We start from the raw sequence: 20,879 nt of genomic DNA, 5'->3' as shown, positions 1-20,879 counted from the left end.
CAGCTATAAACAGTCCAGTATTCATGTAATTAAATATTTGTACAGTATTCTTTTTTAAGATGCTGTGAAAAGGTCTGCTAAAGTCACTCATCAGAAGAAATTTATATATATTGTATATGTACGTCTGCAGCAAGATAGAAGCACGCGTCTTATTTATTATAAAGCCTGAAGCTCAATCAGCTTTTTGCCTTTCTGCTTTTAAAGTGTCCCAAATTTGAAAAATGAAGGAACGTTTTGCCATTTTTGGTTTTGGGTCATTTCTGTCATGGCCTAATCACCAGCGACTGGAATTGAATTTAGTTTTGCGTCATTAGTTCCTCTTTGGAAATTCATGCCAACAAATTCTGAAGGCCGGCACATTGTTTCTTGACTCGAAACATATTGCTTTCCAGCTTTGCTTTTCAAGAATGACAAATAAAGATGTCCTCACCGCCTTCGTAGTCGTAACAGAGTTCTCGAAGACAGATATATTAAAAGCCTGAGAACATTGAGCCAGAGCTATCGGCGTGTCTGGATGCCACCAGAGGAGAATGAGAATTCCGAATTCATGTGTGCACAAATATTCGACCCGAAAGATTGCAAAAGGCTCCTAAAATTAGATTTTTTTGTCGTATTGAATGAAAAATACGAGCACGAAGAGTAAAATGTAATCCATCAAATGTGCAAAATATGCAGCATACATTTCATGCAGGACAAGAAGCATGCAGTTCTTATGTGGAATGCTAAATGATAATCGAGCATGCAAAAATACGTGTTGTTCCTGTCTTTTCCTAAACAGGGGAGCGTGCAATAAACAATCCCAATCTGTCTCATGCATGGAAAAATGCATCCATGTGCATGTGCAGCCTCCCCTTTCAAATCCAGTCTGTGCAGCAATAGCGTGCGTTCTTATTCGACTGCAAACGTTTGCAGGTTCTAAAGTAAAATGTTGCCTATCCTGCAGTAAACTGCTGCACTCCTTCTTCTTCTGCACACACCCCCAGCGAGATGAGCCGCATGCACGGAGGCCATTTGATCTGCAGAGAGGATATTGGTAATGTTTTCACGTCAGCGTCAAGTTTAAGAGAGATGGAACTCACGGCCTCAGATAAGCTCTGTAAGCTCAGAGCTCCATCTCTCAACTACCTTTAGGTGACAGCCGAGAAGACGAACGGCAGTCTGTGCGGCGGCCTTTTATTTTGCCAACAAGAGGAGCTGCAGGGTCTCCTCGCACTAAGGTGCATCGATTTTAACCACTTCCTACATAGATGGTACGCAAGCAAATCAATGTTACTTTGCATTTTCATGCTGCATTTGTGTATTTGCTGTGGTGTGTCTCAAAGCTTTTGGCTATTATGTTGGACAAATGTAAAAACAGAAAAATCTATTTCCCATTTTGTGGTGTGCTGGAGCGGTGCAGGTGCTAATGGCATTACTATTAATAGCCCAAATTAATTTGATCTACTCCTGAGTTTTGTTTGTACATTTTAAATCCAATAAATCCTCAGTGTTTGTTGGTACCCGCACAAGTTGAACATTAATTACATTTCTCTATCAAATAAACCTGGGGCCAGGTTGTTGTTTATTTATGTTTTGAGCACTGTTACACCGAGGATGACGTGTGATGATGACTTATGCTCACCCTCACGCATCACAATCATTCAAACGTCAGTATCTTAACTGAAATATTTCACGCTTATTCTGTGTGTTCGCAGTTTGTCCATTTGTGGGTGTGGCATATTGTCGCTTTGCACGCTTGCCTTGACCAGACTGGTAGAGACGCAACTGGGTTGGCCAGCAGAGATGGACGTGCAGCGTAATACGCAACCACAGCTGTCCATGAGTTTCCCTCACGCCCTCATCGGCAGCACCAGCAGATCGTCTCCTTGGAATTGTTAAACCGCTTTATACAATCGAGCAGCATCAAAATTCGGATTTGGATAGGCAGCCTGTCAGATACGCTGTGTATTTATGTGTCAGTGTGTGTGTTCCTGTGTGGCCAGCAGGCAGGAAGCCAGCCGGCGTGACCCAACCTCAGCTTTTCAGCTTTAGTGCGTTGCTGTGGACAGCTGTGCCACCGACGCGCTGCTGCGGATCACCGCGAGGGCCTTTTATTTAGGTCACATTCTGTGCTTCAGCGACCAACAGAAGGGATCTCTGTCGACTGCAATGAATACCTTTCATTGGGCGCAGCCCACTTTCTAAGTGTCCTGCAAGAAGCGGGACACTGTGTGGGTCTGTGCGACACGCAGCGCACTCTGGGCGGTGGGCACTGCTGGATATATATATATATTTTTTTTTTTTTTACATTTTCAGTCTGAAAAATGGAAGGATAACACATTTACTGTAATACTTTGGCTTGATTCTCTCTCATGGCGATTTGAGGTCATGGTTTAGTGGGAAAATCACAGGATAATTTGCCCAATCTTCAGCACATCCAGCGTCTAGTTTATAGCTCCATGAAAGTAAATAACAAATCTGACTCACTACATTCCTCCGCATAAATACGTCCTGTATGTGCCCTGCACAGCGTCCTCCACTCTCGTAAAGAATTGATCTAATATTTCATTCTGCTCCTCTGTCTCGCTCATTTTCTCCTGTTATGTTTCCTCCCTTCATTTCCTCTCACCCGCCTCCTCGTTTTTTCCTTTTTATTTACCACACTGTTCTTTGGTGGCGCATTATAAATCACAGTAATGAATTCCCCCCGCTCAGACGTGGCCACGCTGCCGCCACGTTGCTGCCGGTGTTCCGTGGGCTCTTATTATTGTCTCATTAGCTTTCCCGCTAAGTCATTTGGAAACGCCGTGGGTTCAGAGGCTAGCCCGCCGCGGCTCCAGATGGGCAAGGGAGGCGGTTTAAGGCTGCTGATGAATGCTGTTGTTTTCTTGTCTCCTTTTAAAGGAAAGGTCATTTATTGCCGCTTGCCCACGACCGGCCCGGAAGCTGTCAGCTGGGTTTTACCGGCCTATTAGTTGGGCTCTGGAGGAGAGCTGGGAGGTACGGAGTGAAAGTGTGGGATCAGGCTGTGATTGGTTCTCTTTGGGCGGAGGGAGGGTCTACCTGGAGCATGCCAGCTGTTCAATTATCAGCGATCAAGACGGCTTCTTGGAGGTGGCTTAGGCCTCTGGATTGCCGTCAGGAACTCTCATTTTTATTTTTGTCGGGTTACTCTGAGGCTTGATTTCTACCATTTGAACACACTTGGAGCTGGAAATAGATTCGATCTCATCTCGATTCCTCTTATGTTTTTGTTTTCGCTCTTTCCTCTCTTCCTTGTCACTTTCTCGCTGAGCTCGGCGGGAAGAGAAGGACGAGTAACGGAGAGATATGGATCTCGGGGACCACATGCCAAGTGGCTGCTATTTTTAGACATTCTCCCTCTGAAGTTTTGAAGGGCAGATATGAAAGAATAGGCCCAAGTCCCATCAACATCATCGAGCTTTCTCACGTGCCAGAGAGCATCTTCATGAAATGAAAGCAGATGCAGATGTTGTTCTGCTCCTTGAGTTTATGCAAATGAGAGATATTTTTAATTCTCTTCGCTGTGTCTTATCTTCCTGTTTGTGTTTGTCTGCTCTTTTTTCATGTCTGGGTGCTCCTTTTGAGAATCTAGTTTTGGGGGCCTGTGCAAACTCCCTGCGGCAGCAGTCGGATGTGCCTGTCAACCCGGCCACAATGACGATGAAAGGCCTGTCCAGCAGCCGCAGTCAGCACCACACAGTGACCTGTGACCCCTCATATGACGCCATGACCCTGGGGCACTCGGATCGCCGGCCCTACTTCCTCAACCCTGGGGAGGCTTATCCTGCAGACCGCCCCTGCTACACCCAGCGCAGCTCCTTCCAGTCCGAGTGCAGTGCCTACCCCGATCTGGCCAGCTGTACCTTCCCTCGCAGGCATTACAACTCTCACCACGAGCTAAAGGAGGAATGTGGAGCATTGGTGCCTTATACAGGGCCACCAGGGGGCATTAAAGGAGGTGGAGGAGGCGGGGGTAACAGCAACAACCGCATCCCTTCAAACCTGCTGGAGCAGTTTGAGCGCCAGGCGCCTGTCCGGCGTGAAGGCTACCACACGCTGCAGTACAAGCGCACTGCGGTGGAACACCAACGCAGTGACAGCCCTGGTCGAATCCGTCACCTGGTTCACTCCGTCCAGAAGCTTTTCACCAAGTCCCACTCCCTGGAGGGGCCCTCTGGGTCCGGCGCAGGAGGGCTCGGGAGGATGAACGGCAGCAAACCCAGTCCCGATGACCCGGCCTCCTCTTCCGGCACCCTAAAGCACAGTAAGCGCAATAAGAGCAAAGACCGCTCAAAGTCAGAACCGAAAATGCGCACTGCCACCTCAGGCTACTGGAGTTCAGACGACACGCTCGACCGGGAGGTGTGCCTCTACCACCCCCACCACGGGGGCAGCAGCGGAGGCCTGTCTTCCGGGGTCATGACCATGGGGCGGCACCCGGACAAATCTCAGTCTCAGTACTTCATGGAGTCCTACAACACCATCAGCGCCCATTCTCTCAAGACATCACGCAGCAACAACGATGTGAAGTGCTCGACCTGTGCGGCGGGCGGCGGCGGCGGCGGCGGCGCCATGCCCCTGGTCGCTGCTCTGGACGGTCAAGTGCAGCTGAAGAAGAGCTTGTGGTCTTCCAGTCTGACGGTGAGCAGAGCAAGAGAGGTCTACCAGAAGGCCTCGGTCAACCTAGATAAAGCTCTGGTGAAAGCCGAGCAGGGACGCACCTGCCATTTCCTACAGGTAGGACTGTTACACCAGCCCCGCCCTCCGGCATGTCACGCTTTTGGTGCCGCCCGTCCTCCATGCATCTGTATTTGTGCATGTTTGTTCGTACGTGTGCCTGAAGAAAAGATCATCATGAGACCACATTATTCCTGTCTTAAATAATTATCGGTTCATTTCATGTGCCTGTGGTCACACATGCAGACGAGTACACAGAGCTATCTGTTTTGCTAAGGAACCGTGTATTACAACAGCCTGGAAACGGGTGCTATCGCTGCAGCCCCCCCCCCCCCCCCCGACCTTAAAGAGACATCTTTCGTTTTTCTCCTCCGGAAGAGACAAATGGGCTTTAAAAGGAGAGCAACCAGTTTTTAATCTGCAGCGGGTTTTTTTTTTTTAAACCTATAAAACAAGAAGCTGACGTGTTATTTCAACCTCCGTGGGCTTAGTGTCGTAATCCTTTTTTTTTTTAAAGTTCGCACTTACATGCTGTAAAAGGTTAGAACATTTGAAATACGGTGATACACTGAGGAGTAAAATGATTCATCTTTTCTCTGTGACCATAAATTCTATATATATTTTTTTAACATCATCCCTGACCGTTTACATCGAGGCCAGCTCGGTCTCCTAGCTACGCAACAGGTCTGCTGAATGATTCTGGTGCGCTCTTTTCTCACTCTGTGTCTCATTTCTTTTACTCCGGAGCCAGTTCCATGACAGCCACTCGCGTTTGGACTCGGTCGTTCTGCTGAACAAACCCTCCTTTGTCTTCCCTCGCTCTTCATGTCCGCTTTGTGTGACTCTCTCTCTCTCTCTCTTTTTTAGATTAGGGTTTGGAGGTTGTTTTACCTCTATTGGTTTTTAACCTTCTTTAGTGTCGGTAAAAAAGTCAGGAGAGCAGAAATAGGCCAGGGTTCTGCAGGCAAACCCTACATTGCACTGATATCAAGGCGTGAATTCACCACACAAATCATGTATTTATATCAGGCCAAGGAAGGACGCCGTTGACTTCAGCGTCCGGATGACTTGTGCACATCTTCACAGGTGCCTCAGGATGACTGGAGCGGTTTCCCTCCGCTGGGAAAAGATGACGAGATCCCGTGTCGGCGGATGCGCAGCGGCAGCTACATCAAGGCCATGGCGGAAGAGGACAGCGGCGACTCCGACTGCAGCCCCAAACCTTCGCCCAAAGTCCAGGCGAGACGAGCCAGCTACCTGAAGGCCACGCAGCCGTCGCTCACTGAGGTGACCACGCTCAAGTAAGCGTCTCTTTATTCTTATCAGTTTATACGTTTCTGAATGAGCCCATTTATCAGAACTGTACCAAAAGAGGGGAACTATTTCTCAAGGTGACACCCCCCCCCCCCAATTCATCACATTTGTGACGCTGTGGGCAGTAAATGTTTGTTGAGTTCTATTCTTCTACAGAATCTCTTAATATACGAACAGCATTAGTGGTGTATGTGTTATGTCCGTGTCAGCGCATGCTGCTGAACATGATGTTCAGTTTCCATTGAACTGGTTGCAGAGATCAAGAGAACGAAACAAAGACAGAAAACTCAACAGAGAGAAATGAAGGCAGAAGATACAATCTCACAACCGACGCACTCTGAAAAGTTGGAGCCTTAATTGGAAATGCACGAAGCCGCATTCAGAAATGCGCTGTGGGCAGAGAACACGAGGGATATCCTTCTCCCCGCCGGAGTCATTCTGAAGCCGAGAGCAGATTTTGACGAAGTTGTTTGTTGTTTTGTGCGGCATCCTTTCATTGCCAGCGTGAGCTCATGAATAATTCCATTAAGATGACACGCTCTGACAACGTCATCCGCAGATAAGTCACAAGTTAATAAAAAAGAGGCCCAGTGTTAGCGCAGGCGGCTAAGCTGCTTGGTACTCAAATTAAATAAAGCTTTGCTACGCCAGAGAGCCCCCCCCCCCCCCAGCCAGCTAAATTACATCATCGTAGCCTACAAAGTACCTCAAAGCTACACATTTGCATTTCACCAACTTCATTTCAAGCCAGTGCTACATAAGTGATCAATAATGCTCTCAATCAAACAGATTGACAGGAGGCAAAACAAATGTAACAATCATGTCATTGTTCCAAATTCAATCAAAATCCAATCAAGGCCACAATATTAGTTAAAAGTAAAAAAAAAAAAAAAAAAAAAACCTGGCAGGTTGTTTCAAAGATACTAAAATGGGCTGAAAGGCTGAAAAAAAAAATCCCACTCAGTCTGACAAATCAATCCCAACGAGTCATCTGATAACACAACATCAATGCGATCGGTTACCAATCACATAGGGGCAAACAGGCAGAGAAAGGCAGGAGGTGATGATGAACTGACATATAAAAGCGGGGAAGGCACAGGGATTAAATACACGGGGGGGCTAATTATGAACAGGTTAAACTAATTGGGGCAATCAGAGAGGCAGGAAGAAAACAAAGACGACGACAACAGGAACCAGGATGATGAGACACTGGACACTTTCATTTAACGTGGGTCCTACCTCGTTTTCCAATTCATGCTAATTATTATATTCGTTCACTGTGGATTTATACACACACACACACACGCACTGTCATGTAAAGTGCACGTGTCGCGGCTTGGAGCCCGCTAATGACTTGAATCTGGCCCGAGGAACGGCATCATCATCGTCTGATGGAATCCAGTGGAGCAAACGAAGCCTGAATGTTGGCGATAGAGAATTAAAGGAGGGGCTGACGTCTTTTTCCTCACACGAAGCATTTGGGAGCAAATGTAAGTCTGTGTTTCACTCGGCAAGGATTAAACACGCCGTTTGTTCTTCCATACGGGGCAGAGCCCATCCCGTGACTACCGCGTCCTTGTCTAGTGATGAATGGCTCCGGAGAATTTGCAGGTTTTGTTTACTCTCGCCCGGTTCTGACCTTCCGGCTTATTAAAAACACGCAGATAACGAGAGCATTTAAGGGACTGGAAATTAATCCCCGGCCGGCAAGCAAGTCGCCTTTCTTCCTGCTGCAAATTCATTTCTTCCTGGCCTAGATTTGATATTTTCATATTTTTGTATTTTTCTCAGCCAGATCAGACATCCTGAATAAAAGGTTGCAGTAATCACTTCTCTGCGGGTCTGTCCTTGGATTCCACCCTAAAACCACAGCCATGGCTCTGAAGACAGTTATTCAGGCAGTGACTAAGAGGAGAAGGTAAAAGGTAATGGAGGATAGGGAAAGTGGCCGCCCCCCCCCCAAAAAACAAAAATCCAGAATAGCAAGAACTCCCATCAATGCAATGGAAATCAACAGACGGCTTCAGCCCGCCCTGATTCCTGACTGTCAGAGAGGAACGTGTGTTCATTAATGTCAGTCGTTCTATGGAAGGACACCCTGGGATGAGCTGCCCCCCCCCCCCCCCCCCCACCCACTGGTGGTACTGATCATTGCTTCTCCCTATAATCAGCCCCACAGGGAAATCAGGAGATGTGGATCGAGATAATGGTGCTGGTGGGCTGATTCTTCCTCGACATGAATCACCCACACGTCCTGCATCCCGGTTGGCCATTTCAGCTGAATGGAGCCGCTCCTCGTTTCTGTTAGTACGTTGGCTAACTTATGAATTACACTTGTAGTTGCTCTTTGAATCTGTAACAAACAAACCACATTCAGCTTTTGCATCATCATCCTAAATATGCATTTAAAAAAAAAACATAGAAGCCCCCGTCCCATGGAAAACCAGATGAAACAACAATGAACTGCGTGGCTAAAATGAACTGGCGAAGCGTGGGTATCAGTTGAAAGCGGTTTTACAGTAGCTGATGCTCAGCATTGAAATGTCGGGAAGACGGTGTGGCTACATGAAGATGCACGTTCACCCGAGACTCAGTAATCTAGTTTGCCCTCCTGCAGATCCCGTACGTTAAGGAGGAAATATCTAATTACAGCAGTCCAGATCTGGAGAGCCATAAAAAGACATGTTTAATTTACTCATGAACTGGAATAGACTTTCTATCCAGAAATATATTCTCTTCTCGTCCACGCACTTTGCTTTCAGGAAGTTGCTTTAGTAGGCCACGATGTTCATCGAGAGGAAAGCGACTCAGCTTTTTAGGTCTTACTTCCCCTGATTATTGTTTATCTGGCATCCGACCACTGCTTAACCCCCCACCCGCACACACACACGCACTCTCTATCACGTGTCCCCAAATGCACACACGCACGCACACAGTCTTAAAGCACGCTGAGCGGCCACGGTGGAAGCAGGTGCGAGCTAATGAGAAGAGTATTCATCCACCCTGGAGACGGGGATGTGTTCCTGTGATTGCGTGCGTTTTCTTGTTGATTGTGTTGTTTTTTATAAACATACCTCACAGACACACACACACGCGCTTCATCTTCTGACCTATGTGTGTTATTACCTTTAAGTGTTTTAGAAAATGCTTACAAGGACAGACTTCCTAAGCTACACTACACTTGTTGATTAGATAAGGGTTGTCTCCTAAAGGCAATTGTCGATCGATCGGCATGTTTACGTTCCGACGCACTGCTGGCCAAAAACCTTCCCTCGCTCTCTTTTCCTTCTTCGAACGTGCGCCCCCCCCCCAGCTGTGACCTTTTAATCTCCTCCTTTCTTCTCTCTTTGCGTCCTTCTCGTGGCAGGATTTCTGCAGAGCACTCGCCCAAGCTCCAGATCCGGAGTCACAGCTACCTGCGGGCGGTGAGTGAGGTTTCCATCAATAGGAGTCTGGACAGCTTGGACCCGGCAGGGCTGCTGGCCTCGCCAAAGTTCCGCTCTCGAAATGAGAGTTACATGAGAGCCATGAGCACCATCAGCCAGGTTAGTGGCACCTGGGGGCCCGTGCCTCTTTGCCTCGACCCCTGTGTTTTATTCAGTAAGGTTGCGCGGCGGGGGGGGGGGGGGGGGGTGCAAAGAAATTCATCAGGTGTGAATTCAAAATCAGGTCACCATCCTGACCAAATTATGAGGATTACAGGCAAATTGAGTCTAATTAAATTGGGGGGCATAAAGAATTTCCCCTCATTCCCCTCTTTAATCCCGTTTTCCTGTGTCAAGCAGAATAAACATTGATTTATTAAAAATGCAGCCGAATGAACGTTATAAATAATAGAAATAGGGACTGTTTCCAAATGATACTCACTTTGTTTTGATTTGATGAGAGGCAGCGGAAGTCCGTTAATGTCACGGCTGCTGCGGGATAAGATGCAAGCGCTGTTTGATAGCAGCTTCGTACTCCATGTTATTTGGAGTGACAGGCGGTGGAGCATAGCTTACCTTTTTTTTTTTTTTTTTGCCCGGGGTAGCAGGGACATGCACTCCCTTCCGAAGCCAAGGGGCAACGGTTTGCCTGGCAGGCCTGAAAGATGAACGCTTGAAACGCTTTTTTTAAAAAAAAACCTGGCAATGGAGCGGCCAAGAGGAGAAGGACACGCCGGAGCCGACAGCTACAGAAAGGCCGTGGAATGAAAGAGATGCTGCCGGGCTCCCTATCGCTCTCACCAGCTGTTATATTCTGCATGCGTGTGTGTGTGTGTGTGTATGGCGGGACACGCGACAAAAAACACACAAAAATGCAACGTTGCTGGATTATATCGAGGTCCGGAAACCTTTCTGTCGCCGAGCTCCACAGTAAATACACTCACCAGACCAGCCACACAAACCTTTCATCTCTGGCCACGTCCCATTCGGAGGGATGAAGTGGTTTCAAGAAATGGAATTGAGCCTCTTCTTTATACTCGATCGTGTGTTTTTAAACTGCACTGAGATTGATCTTATCAGACTGATTGCAGAATCGAGCTTTCCAGATAGGATTCACCTGCATGACTCAGATTACTGGAAGTGCACCTTTTTAACAGTGACCCCCCCCCGTTGCCTTTATCTGGATTACGTTTGCGTACACGTACTCCATGTCTGCACGTATCCCCCCCCCCCCTCCGCCACAGGTGAGCGAGGTGGAGGTGAACGGGCAGATCGAGGCCGTGTGCGAGTCGGTGTTCAGCGAGATGGAGTCGCAGGCGGTCGATGCCCTCGACCTCCCCGTGCCCGGCTGCTTCCGCGTGCGGAGCCACAGCTACGTGCGTGCCATAGAGAAAGGTTGCTCTCAGGAAGAGGAAGAGGGGGGCGTCGTCGCGGTCGGCAACAGGAGGTCCAACTCACCCCCGCGTACCGCCACCACCGTCAGGACCATCCAGAGCAGCACAGGTCAGCGGGAGCATGCATTCACTACACGTTATCAATCGATAGGGGATGTGCATCATAGATGTGCCGCATAACCTGCAGAAATGAGTGAGACAGACGTTCCTTTTGAAAGCCTCTTCCATTATTCTTCATTAGGGAAAGAAGTTTACCGGGTAATGCTTTCACTTTGCGGACTCAGACCTGCTACATTATTATCCATCTGACCCATTTTTCATCTCGTATACAATATGATGAATGCACAAAAGAGCTTATGCGGCCCGTAAGGCTCAGTGCTGGGTCTTATTTTAGCCCTCTTGTGTGCCTCATGGTCTGGAGCGCTTGGCATTTCCAGCATTACTGCATGCAGTATTGATGCTGAGTGGTGCTGGCATCCAGCGCCGGATGCTTCTGTGTTTCCCACTGAAAAGCCAAAAAGCCCCATTCCCTTACATTTTGCAGACTGTCGCCCGGAGCTTCTCTCCATACTTTTCTAAAGACAAAATGTCTCCAAACTTAACAGAATGTGTTGAATTCCAATCGTTCAATCATTTTCAAAAGGGATTAAATTGTCTTCTGCTGAATGCTGTTGTATATTTGCTACCAATGACCCTTCTACAAAACTGGAATTGGATGAAATCTGTGCAAATGAGATCTTTCATCCAACTATGAAGCTATTGCTTCATGTCTAACGGTGACGCGGGGGGGTGGGCCACGACGAGAGGCAGCAGAGGGATTCGGCTATATCCACCCATCGCATGGTGGTTGTTCCTGATCTGTGCAGCTGCGTCTATATCTATCTGTAGCCTGAAAAGATCAAGTGGACCTCGTTCCCCTGTGAAAGGGAGTGATAATGAAGACCATCTATCAGGAGTTGTAGGGACTAACTAGTTTTCCAGCTGCACAGTTCCTCTCTTGTGTCACCCCTGATAAAGGAAGTCTTTATTTCTCCATCTTCCATCCATCTGAGGCAGTTATCTTGTTGTGTAATCATTAAATAACACCTTTAAACCCGTCTCAGGTAAAAAAAAAAAAAAAAAAAAAAAACTCACATCCGTAAGCAGTTTCCCTGCGGCTGTTTTTTCACTCCATTTTTGGCCCTTGAGATCACGATTGATGGATGGGGTGTAAGAAAGGCGAGCGATATTGGTGCTGGGTGGCAGCTAATAATACAAGATAACGCTGTGGCATCCAATTAATGGCAGTCCGCCGTGTGGTTCACGTAGCTCTCCACCACTGGGCTGGCAGCTTCTCGTTACCTTCGGCCTCATTATATCCGCATCATCTGCAAGAGTGGGTTCGACTGATATATTAAAGGGCATTGTGTGTGTGTGTGTGTGTGTGTGTGTGTGGGGGGGGGGGGGGGGGGGCAGTTCACCTGCAGCGCCGGCAGAACGAGAGGAGAGCCGTTTCATGTTACCGTCGTGGTCGTACTGCCGCACAATTCATCACTCCTTCAATCTCCACCAGGCAGTCCTCAATCACGGTAATTAATTAGCCAGGGAAGGAGGTGATTGAAGAGGAGCAGGATTGAGGAAGACTGGAAGGAGAGCGTAAAAAAAAGATCTCTATGATGACCGTTCCTGTCGTCTCGTTCTCAAAGGGTCACAGTGGGGTCGCCTGGGAGTTAACACAGCATCGGTGTATGAAATCAATGTTTCATAAGGGCTCTCTGACACTTTCAATTAACGCCCATAAACTATGTATTAGTAGCGCTTGAAAGGATGGGGGGGGGGGAGGGGGGCTGCTCAAAGAAAATTAGTTTGCTTTTATGTTAAAGGTTGAGGAGCGGCGCAGGAAAGGACACTTTAGCAGGCAGCTAGTGCGTACCTTGCTCATCCTACCATGTCTAGTGCGAGCATAAAGGTACGGAACCCTCCAAAAAAAAAGAACAATGAAGGCTGATTAGTACGATCCCGCTCTTCTTCTGCATCATTTTGAGAAAAAAAAAGCATTTTATGTCCAGCTCGCATTTGAAGTGATGATATTATTCAAGGCCCGTCATTTAGAAGCAATCACAATTATTATACAGCACTTTATGATTTGCAGACGTGATCTTATTAAGTTATTAAGTGAAATAATATTAATAAATATTTATTTAATAAAAGTCCAATAATATTACAATATTATTTAACCCCCCCCCCCCCCCCCCAAATACTCACAGAAGAAAAGCAAGCTCTTACACGTAGACTGGGACAGTCTGAAGGATGGATTCCTTCTCTTCTGCCACATGCGCATAGCCGATGGACAAGTAAACGGTCACCGCTTTTATTCTGCTGTTCCGCACACACGCACACACACTCGCTCATACATTTTCACAGGAAATCAGATGGGATCCCAAAGTGAGAAGGGAAGATGTTGTTGTGGTGAATATTGCATGATGTGTCTGAAGGATGGTTTAGGCAGGCAGGTTCAGAAAACCAGCCTGTGCTAATGGTTTCTGCTCCCACTTGTCCTCACACCCAAAATATGACACACACATGCACACACGCACACACACACACACACACACACATGAGTGGGAGGAGGGGCAGTCAGCTTCTTCTCTTGCTCATCTCCACTTTGCCCACTCTTCCGCTCCTGCCCATTATTAGTGATGAGCTTTTTTAGACCTGAGGACGGAGACAGAAGTGAAGGCTGGTCCTTTGATCTCCTCTTTGTGAATATCAATTGGCCGCTATTTCCTCAGCTCCAAATGGCACGTATACGCGCACACACACACACATAGGCAAACGTTCACATGCCGCCCTGAACAGGCGTGTTGGCCCGGATGCCAGCTCCTTTGTATGGGATTAATGAAAGCTTTGGAGAATCCACAGCCGTCGGTTAATGAGGATTTTACTGCCCCCTGCGCCTTCGGATCCTCCATGCCGCGTCTTCATCGCCTCTTCTCACCCCGCTTTGTCTAACTCTTCCTTGGCCTTTTACACAACCAGCCAGATCCCCTGCCTTTTCACAGTGTGGGTAAATCAACTTGTTGGTGTGTCGTCGTTGTCCCCCCCCCCCCCCGGGAGGAGACAAATTGACATTCAATTAGAAACAGGATATACACAAGTTTAAGTTTGGGGAAATGTGCCACAGTTTTTTTATGTTCTGATTGTTCTCGGGTGGAAGCAGCTTCCTAAAATGTATTGCAGTCATAAAACTGAAGTATTGTTTTTTGGTGTGGAACAGTAAGCTGATCAAATCTAATTCAGGTTTGCGAGCTTGACTTTTCTTTGAATCACTGCATGGGGGCTCCTGCATCGTCCCCATTCTTTCCATGGCAGGCTGAAATACAGCCTGTGCAACACTGCCTCCAGGGGCTGAGTTAAAACTACAGCACTCCGTTCCTGCTGCCCCTTTCTGCTGCTGTTTGAGTGGGGGGATGAAAAAACTACCAGACAACTCCAATTAGCAAAAAAAACAAAATCAATGTCCGCCATCCGTGGCACTTTTCCTGGAGTTCTCTTCTGTTTGAGGGAGATTGAATATCTTCAGATTCATATTTGCTTAAATATAAATAAAAAAGGAGATGTGGGGTTAACGGGATGAGGGTAAACGGGCAGGGGGGGCTGCGATCAAAGCGCGTCCGCACAGCCTGACATCAGAGAGAGGACAGGCGGAAATGAGGCGACTCCTCTGGACATTCTGCTGCTGATTGTTTAGCTGTCATGGCGCCACTTCGCTGTCTTTACATCGCTCTGTTCGACATGTGTGACTACTGGGTCGACCTTCGTGAGTAAAAGCTGCTGTTGCGTTTTGTTATTTGAGCTGCGTCAGCGCAGACCGGAAGTTAGTTAATGTAGCCGTAGAATTGATTTTTATTTTTTTTTTGTTTAAGCAAGCAGCGAGAATGTGATACTCTTTCGACTTGTAGCATGTCCTATTGAATTTAGCTCGGTAAATGTGCAAGTAGTCAAAAGTTACTGCTATAATTGTGAAGATAAAAAAAAAAGACAAAGTGAGATTTAGCGTGCGTCACTGGCTTTTACTTTGAAAATTAATGCCGGAAGATGCGTGTTTAAAGAAATGCGCTTAACACTGAAATATTCAGCTACTTCCAGTAAATCCATGTGGAAATGTAGTATTAACTTATATTTTTTAATTACAACTTCCAAATGTAATTTAAAGAAAAGAATACAAGCGTAAAGAAAAACATAATGAAAGCCTGAAGGTTATCTCGATGTAGGTCTTTTCTTTTTATAATAATCTTTATATGCTTGTGGTAATTGGAGACAGCTGGTGTTTACATCTGGCCAAATTTTGATGCAATGATAAATGTGCTTGATTGCTGTCCTTAGGGTGTGATGCCAAACATTCGCCCATCCCAGACGGCATTTAAAGACCCTCAGCCATCAAGATCAGACATTTAAATATGGATCAGGGAATCACGGCAAAATAAACGAATAAACACAGTAAATAAAATGTCAGTAAATTTCTCAAAAATAAATATGAGATGCAATTCAACTTCAAATACAAAATACACCTCCTCGTATGCCTTGATGAGGAACATGCGAGGATGCTGATATGAACCCACGTGCCGTTTCCTTTCCCCTCCTCTCATTCGTATTTGAGAAATCCCGATCCCCTTCCAGCTCTCGATCTATTTTCGTGTCATATCTGAGAGGGGGCGAGGGCGACAGGTGCGGCCTGCGTCACACACAGCGACGCCTGGCCCGGAATCACAACACACGCCTCTGCAGGGTCCGGTGATTCAGGTCAAACGCAGGGCGCCTCTGGAATCGGAGTTCATTCATCAAAGATGTCACTCTGCGATTGTTAAAGTGAACATCCAGAGGGCGGGCACCCCCCCCCCCCCCCCGACTGGCCTAATGGGAAAATATATCACTGGTGCCACTTCAAGTTCAAGGCTTACAGGGCCAGTGGAAGGCCCCTAACAGCAGACTGTTGCCCCCCCGTCAACAACCCTCCATCTGTTTTTCAACGGGTCACGAGGCTTTAGCTGATATTTGCCCCTGTTGCCAGCTACTTCCTGCCCCATCACCTCATAGCTTCCAAATTTCTATTCCCGGACAAGACTCTCCGGAGTGTAACATTGTATGGACACACACACACACACACACACACACACAGCGTGCGCACACTCCTGAGCCAAGTAGGCCACATACATTGGATTATTTTAGCGTTCCTGAATGATCTGGAGATCAACTAAGAAGGCGAGATTATCAAACGATTAATTAGACATTTAAGAGTCAGTTAATAGAAGATATATTTTATTTTCTGATAGTAAATTAAATAAAAATGTATTTTCTTTGGCATTGGATGATTTCCCACCGTGCTCCACCCCCCCCAGCTGAATTAAACGGTGTGTCTGTTTACCCCGAGGGATCATTAGTTCCATTCACATATTGTTCTGATCCATCAGCGCCGGCTCAAAATTCATCCTGCAAAAACGTTTTCTCAAGGGGCCCGGTTACGCAAACCGTATTTTGACATACCAGCTGTTTAAATGTCTCGGCAATTTAACGTAATGGTGTAACGAGCGCTTTCAGGCTGTGGCTGTTCCCAGCTGGCGAGGCCATTTTGAAAGAGCAGAATCATTGTTTGTTCAATTACATCATCACACAAAAACAAATTTATATGACTCTAGGGACCAACCGATCCGGTCATAGCTTGCAATATTCCCCATCTTTCTCTGTTCTCTCCATCCAACATGCACTTCTCAGTTATTCAGTCATATTTTCACGGCAATGCTCACTTATAACAGGTGCTAAGATTTCACCCCTCCCCCCCCCCTCTCTTGTATTTGGTAGTATATTTTAAAGAAGCAATTATCAAGTCAACGATAAAACACTTGCTCTGGGACTCAGTCCCATTTCAGTCATGTAGTAAAGGTACAAGGTGTCTACATAAACAGTGACGTTAAAAAGAGAGCCGATGGAAGGGAGCTCTTAAACTGCAAAAGAGAAAACACTATAAAATGGATGAGGGTCAGATGTTAGCCGGGAAATTATATATCCTCATTAAATTTCAGGAACATAAAAAGAAGAAAGTCCAGTGTCTCTCAGTTGCTGTTTTTTTCTCTTCCCTTCAAGTCTTTCGACTTCAGTGTTTTGTCGGTCTCTTAATTCCTGCCATGGGGAAAGATTTATAGTAATCCACAAAAAAACACACACACAGAAGAACAGAAAGGACAAGGTCGAGTGAAAATATGTCTGTTAATTAAAACTGTAAAAACACTAAGCTATTAAGCACGGTAGAGCCTGCGAGAACAGGCTAACCCGACCAGGTCAGTGCAACCTCTTGGCAATAAAAACCGCTTGCATGCACTAATATTTTTAAATGTGAGCTTTATGCATCAAAAACACCTCAGTTATAATAATAGCATTAAATTATTTGTAATGGTCAAGGGAATGTGTAGATTTCATACATTCTTGATTCTACATTTGATTCTACATTTGCTATTTGATATGTAATGGAATTAAAAGGCTGGGTTTTAATTATAAACAAATAAGTGAGTGTACTCAAAATATCGTATCGTATATACTCGTAAAAAATAGTATTAGTATAACAATAAACTTGATACCGTTTGCAGACATATTGCATGCATTTTTTTATATATATATATAAACTATGCACAAAATCTTATATTCTTTAGTTTGTTGATTTTGATCATACGCTGTGGCTTTTCTATTTTGCATTGAATTATCTTTTTTGTAGTTTTACGTTCTGCCACTAGAGGGCGCTTCACGCCCACATTCTGAGTACATCTCTTAGTTGCTTTTTGGTCTTTCCACAATGCGGTGAGTCCCAGCACATGAGGCAATCAAGTTTTATCATGTGGTAAATGCTGTCAGACATTAATTTCAGGCACATTATGTGCATTTTCAAAAGTTCCACTATGTGTGGGTGTGTGTGTGTGTGTGTGTGTGTGTGTTAAAGGCAGTAAAATCCAGGACAAAGAAAAGGGGTTAATCGGCGAATGGGATACTGCTGCCTTAAATCTTTACTGACTGTCTTGCTTTGCTTGATGCATAAGCTCCCGAGAGACGTAGAGATCAAAAGATGAAGACGTTCCGTAGGAATGCTCCATCAATCCCTCCCGCCATGTCGGTTCCTCAGGCCGCCACGCACACAGACACACTCTGGGTAGTCCTCTGGTTCCTACTTTGTTGTTAATTACAGGGACAGATAAAGCCCTTGCCTTAGCTACGTGTGCACATGCATGGGAAATACACCTGTGTGTCAGGGGGATCAAAGCTACCATCCGCTCAGGTGGGATTATTATTCAAAGGGGTGTAAATTAAACAGCACTCTGGTGTCATCTGTCTCGGTTGCCCTCTTTCTCTCTCTCTCTCTCACACACACACACACACACACAGCTGCAGAATGCTCATTCCACATGCTTTGATGGTGCAAGTAGGTGTGTTTGACGGGAAGGGGCTTGGCGGAGGCATGTGGTGACACACCAGCGCAGGTATGCTCGCGGAATAAAAAGAGAAAAGACACCAGTTGTGGTCGGAAGCTCCAGGGATTTTTTTTAATTTTATTTTTAAGCGTGTGCCGGCATGGGGTTTGCACGCTGTCAAAGTGTCTGTGTGTGGCTTCGCTCATTTGCAGCTGCAGGATCAAGCCCGAACTGGGAACTCGATGTGGGTAAACTGTGATTTGGCTATCTCTCTTCCTGCATGGGGGGGATAAATCCTCGTCATGCTGGTGTGTCAACCACTCAGTAATTACTTCATCCTGTCACGACTGTCTGAGAATGCAAGCCAGTGGGAACTTGCAGTGTCGCTTTTTTTCACTGACACGAGGAGAGGGGATAAACACACACACACACACACACGCAGCATCCCTTTCATTCAGCTCCCTGTCAGCTTCGAGGGGTTCGGTCATCAGGAGAGCAGATTCCAGCCTCCACACTCTCGGCTCCGTTTGGAAGCCTCAGCCGTGAGACCGCGCTCCACTGAACACGACGTCCTCGTGGTCCAGATGGAAAACCAGGAAATGAGGAAATTCCTGGCGTGCAATATCAAATCTTTCGCTAGATGTCAGCCCAACCCAAGCTGCTTCCTTTCACGGCCGCCGCTTGAATGTGGTCCAACCTGTAGGCGTTAAATATGCCCCCCCAAAATCATCTGTAACATGACGCTCTGACGCTTTGTAACTCTAGGTGGCCCATGCAGATTAATTTCACCTGTTGATTCTTGCTTGTGTGGACATTTCTATAGCACGTTATCATTGGTGTGTAATTATTGCGCACGTCCCATGACCTACTTCCGCAGTGATTTCGTGCTTGGGCACGCTCTGAAGCAGAATTCAAGTCAAAGCGGATAAATCTGTAGCTCTTGCAGCTCTTAGATGTTTTAGGTTTACTTACGACTTAATTGCTCCCAGTTTTGTGACGGCCCCGGAATGCTTTGATTGTGCCGGTTTTAGGGAGGAGGACCGGCGTACTGGATGTCTTTTGACACAGGAAGCACAAGGAAGACAATGTCATTCATTCCACTCCTCCTGCTCTGGGTTAGAAGCGAGGCAGGCGAGGAGGGAGGAGAGAAATGAAAGGGTGGGGGGGGGGGGTACAGGGAGGAGCTGACGGAGCGATGGCAAACACAAAGAATGGCTGCGGCAGTGAACCCCCTACCGTCTCTCGCTCTGTAGCGAGGACACATGCACCATTCTGCTGCTGAAAAGAGTCTGTTGCATTCAGGATCTTTTTTTTTTTCTTCTGCCTTTCAAGATATTAACGGCCCATTTGGCATTTCTGATCATGCAGGGAGGGGCAAGGGCCGATCTCTCAGGTAGACACCGTCCCCACGCCTGACTCCTTGCTCTTTCCTGTCGATGTTTTGGCATCAGCGGGAGCGAAGGAAGAGCTAAAGCCCCGAAAGGATTTCCTCAGTGCAGTGTTGACTGTGGATGATCCTCATGGCTCCTACATGCTAAAGCTGGGGCAAGGCAGGGCCTGCAGCCATAAAGCCCCCGGGCGAATGAAAAAACGCCGTGAGAGGAGTTAAAGCTCATCCATTGAGATTGGGCAAGAAAAATGCAAAGACAAACATATTTTTTTTTCTGTTCTCTTGACAGGATATTGAAAGTTTCGAGACTCGGCTTGACGGCTCAATTGTGTCGGTTGGGAGTTCATGTTGCTTTCGCTGCTCGGGACGGGTTGGGAGTTTGTCAGAGGAGATGTGAGGAGCGTTGCACGGCTGTAAAACGGGCGGTTTAGGCCGTGCGGCGTGGGAGGCCGGGCCCCAGCGCAAATTAAAGACTTCTCTGTGAACGTCCCAGACTCCTCTGCAGTCATGTGTGTGCCTGAGCGTCTGAGCCTGTGCACAAGCAAGGCCGAAGGGAGGGAAGAGATTGGCCCCCCCTCCCGCTTTTATTTTATTTTTTAAAACCCAGTCATTAAAAATAAGCCACCACTCACGCCCGGTGCGCACTGAGAGACAGGGGGAGGGAGGGAAAGAATGCATCTCCTCTTTCTCCCCATTTTTTGAGCTTTGCTGCTTCACTAACCAAGTAAAACGGGGGGGGTGCTGCTTTCAAGAGGGGCTGATTCCACTCAGGGTTTTAAGATGCACTCGTACCCCTCCCCCCACGTGAAAAGTAGCAGGAGGGTTTTTCTTTCTTTTTTTCTCACCCCTCCCTATCCAGGAGGGGAGAGAGAGAGAAAGAGATGAATGGGCAAAGGAATGCGGGGAGACAAACGAGGGCTCTCGGCAGGAGAGTGGGAATGTTGAGTGCATTGTCCCCCCACCCCCCTGCCGTAAGATTCTGCAGGGAGTGGATGTAAACACCCAGGAAGAGAGGGAAGTTGGGTGTGAGAAGTCGCACCTGAGAGACGGATCGTAGCATCTGCTTAGATATTTGTATTTACCCAGATGCATGCGTTTTGCATCGCGCCGGCTCAGTGCCTATAGCTGCCGTCTCATCTTTCCCCCCCCCTCCCTGAACAGGATGTATAGGGTCAGCGGGTCAGGACTGGAAACCACAAAGACGCTATACGTCAGTATAGCTGGGTCTTGTTCCAACAATCCC

At 47.0% G+C, this 20,879-nt stretch overlaps 1 protein-coding gene across 1 annotated transcript in view; it reads left to right on the top strand.

The window, feature by feature from the left end:
• The first annotated feature begins 3,657 nt into the window (after positions 1-3,657).
• Positions 3,658-20,879, top strand: part of dlgap1b (discs, large (Drosophila) homolog-associated protein 1b) — a 29,291-nt gene continuing 12,069 nt past the window's right edge. Inside the window, exons 1-4 of the mRNA XM_068747730.1 lie at positions 3,658-4,740; positions 5,767-5,981; positions 9,362-9,539; positions 10,664-10,922. Coding sequence (XP_068603831.1) covers positions 3,658-4,740; positions 5,767-5,981; positions 9,362-9,539; positions 10,664-10,922 — 1,735 coding nt within the window. The remainder of the gene's footprint in view (positions 4,741-5,766; positions 5,982-9,361; positions 9,540-10,663; positions 10,923-20,879) is intronic.

This window comes from Brachionichthys hirsutus, chromosome 14 (assembly GCF_040956055.1).
Source record: "Brachionichthys hirsutus isolate HB-005 chromosome 14, CSIRO-AGI_Bhir_v1, whole genome shotgun sequence".
Classification (NCBI taxonomy): Eukaryota; Metazoa; Chordata; class Actinopteri; order Lophiiformes; family Brachionichthyidae; genus Brachionichthys; species Brachionichthys hirsutus.
The sequence above is the reverse complement of the archived record's forward strand: the minus strand, read 5'-3'. Positions and strand labels throughout refer to the sequence as shown.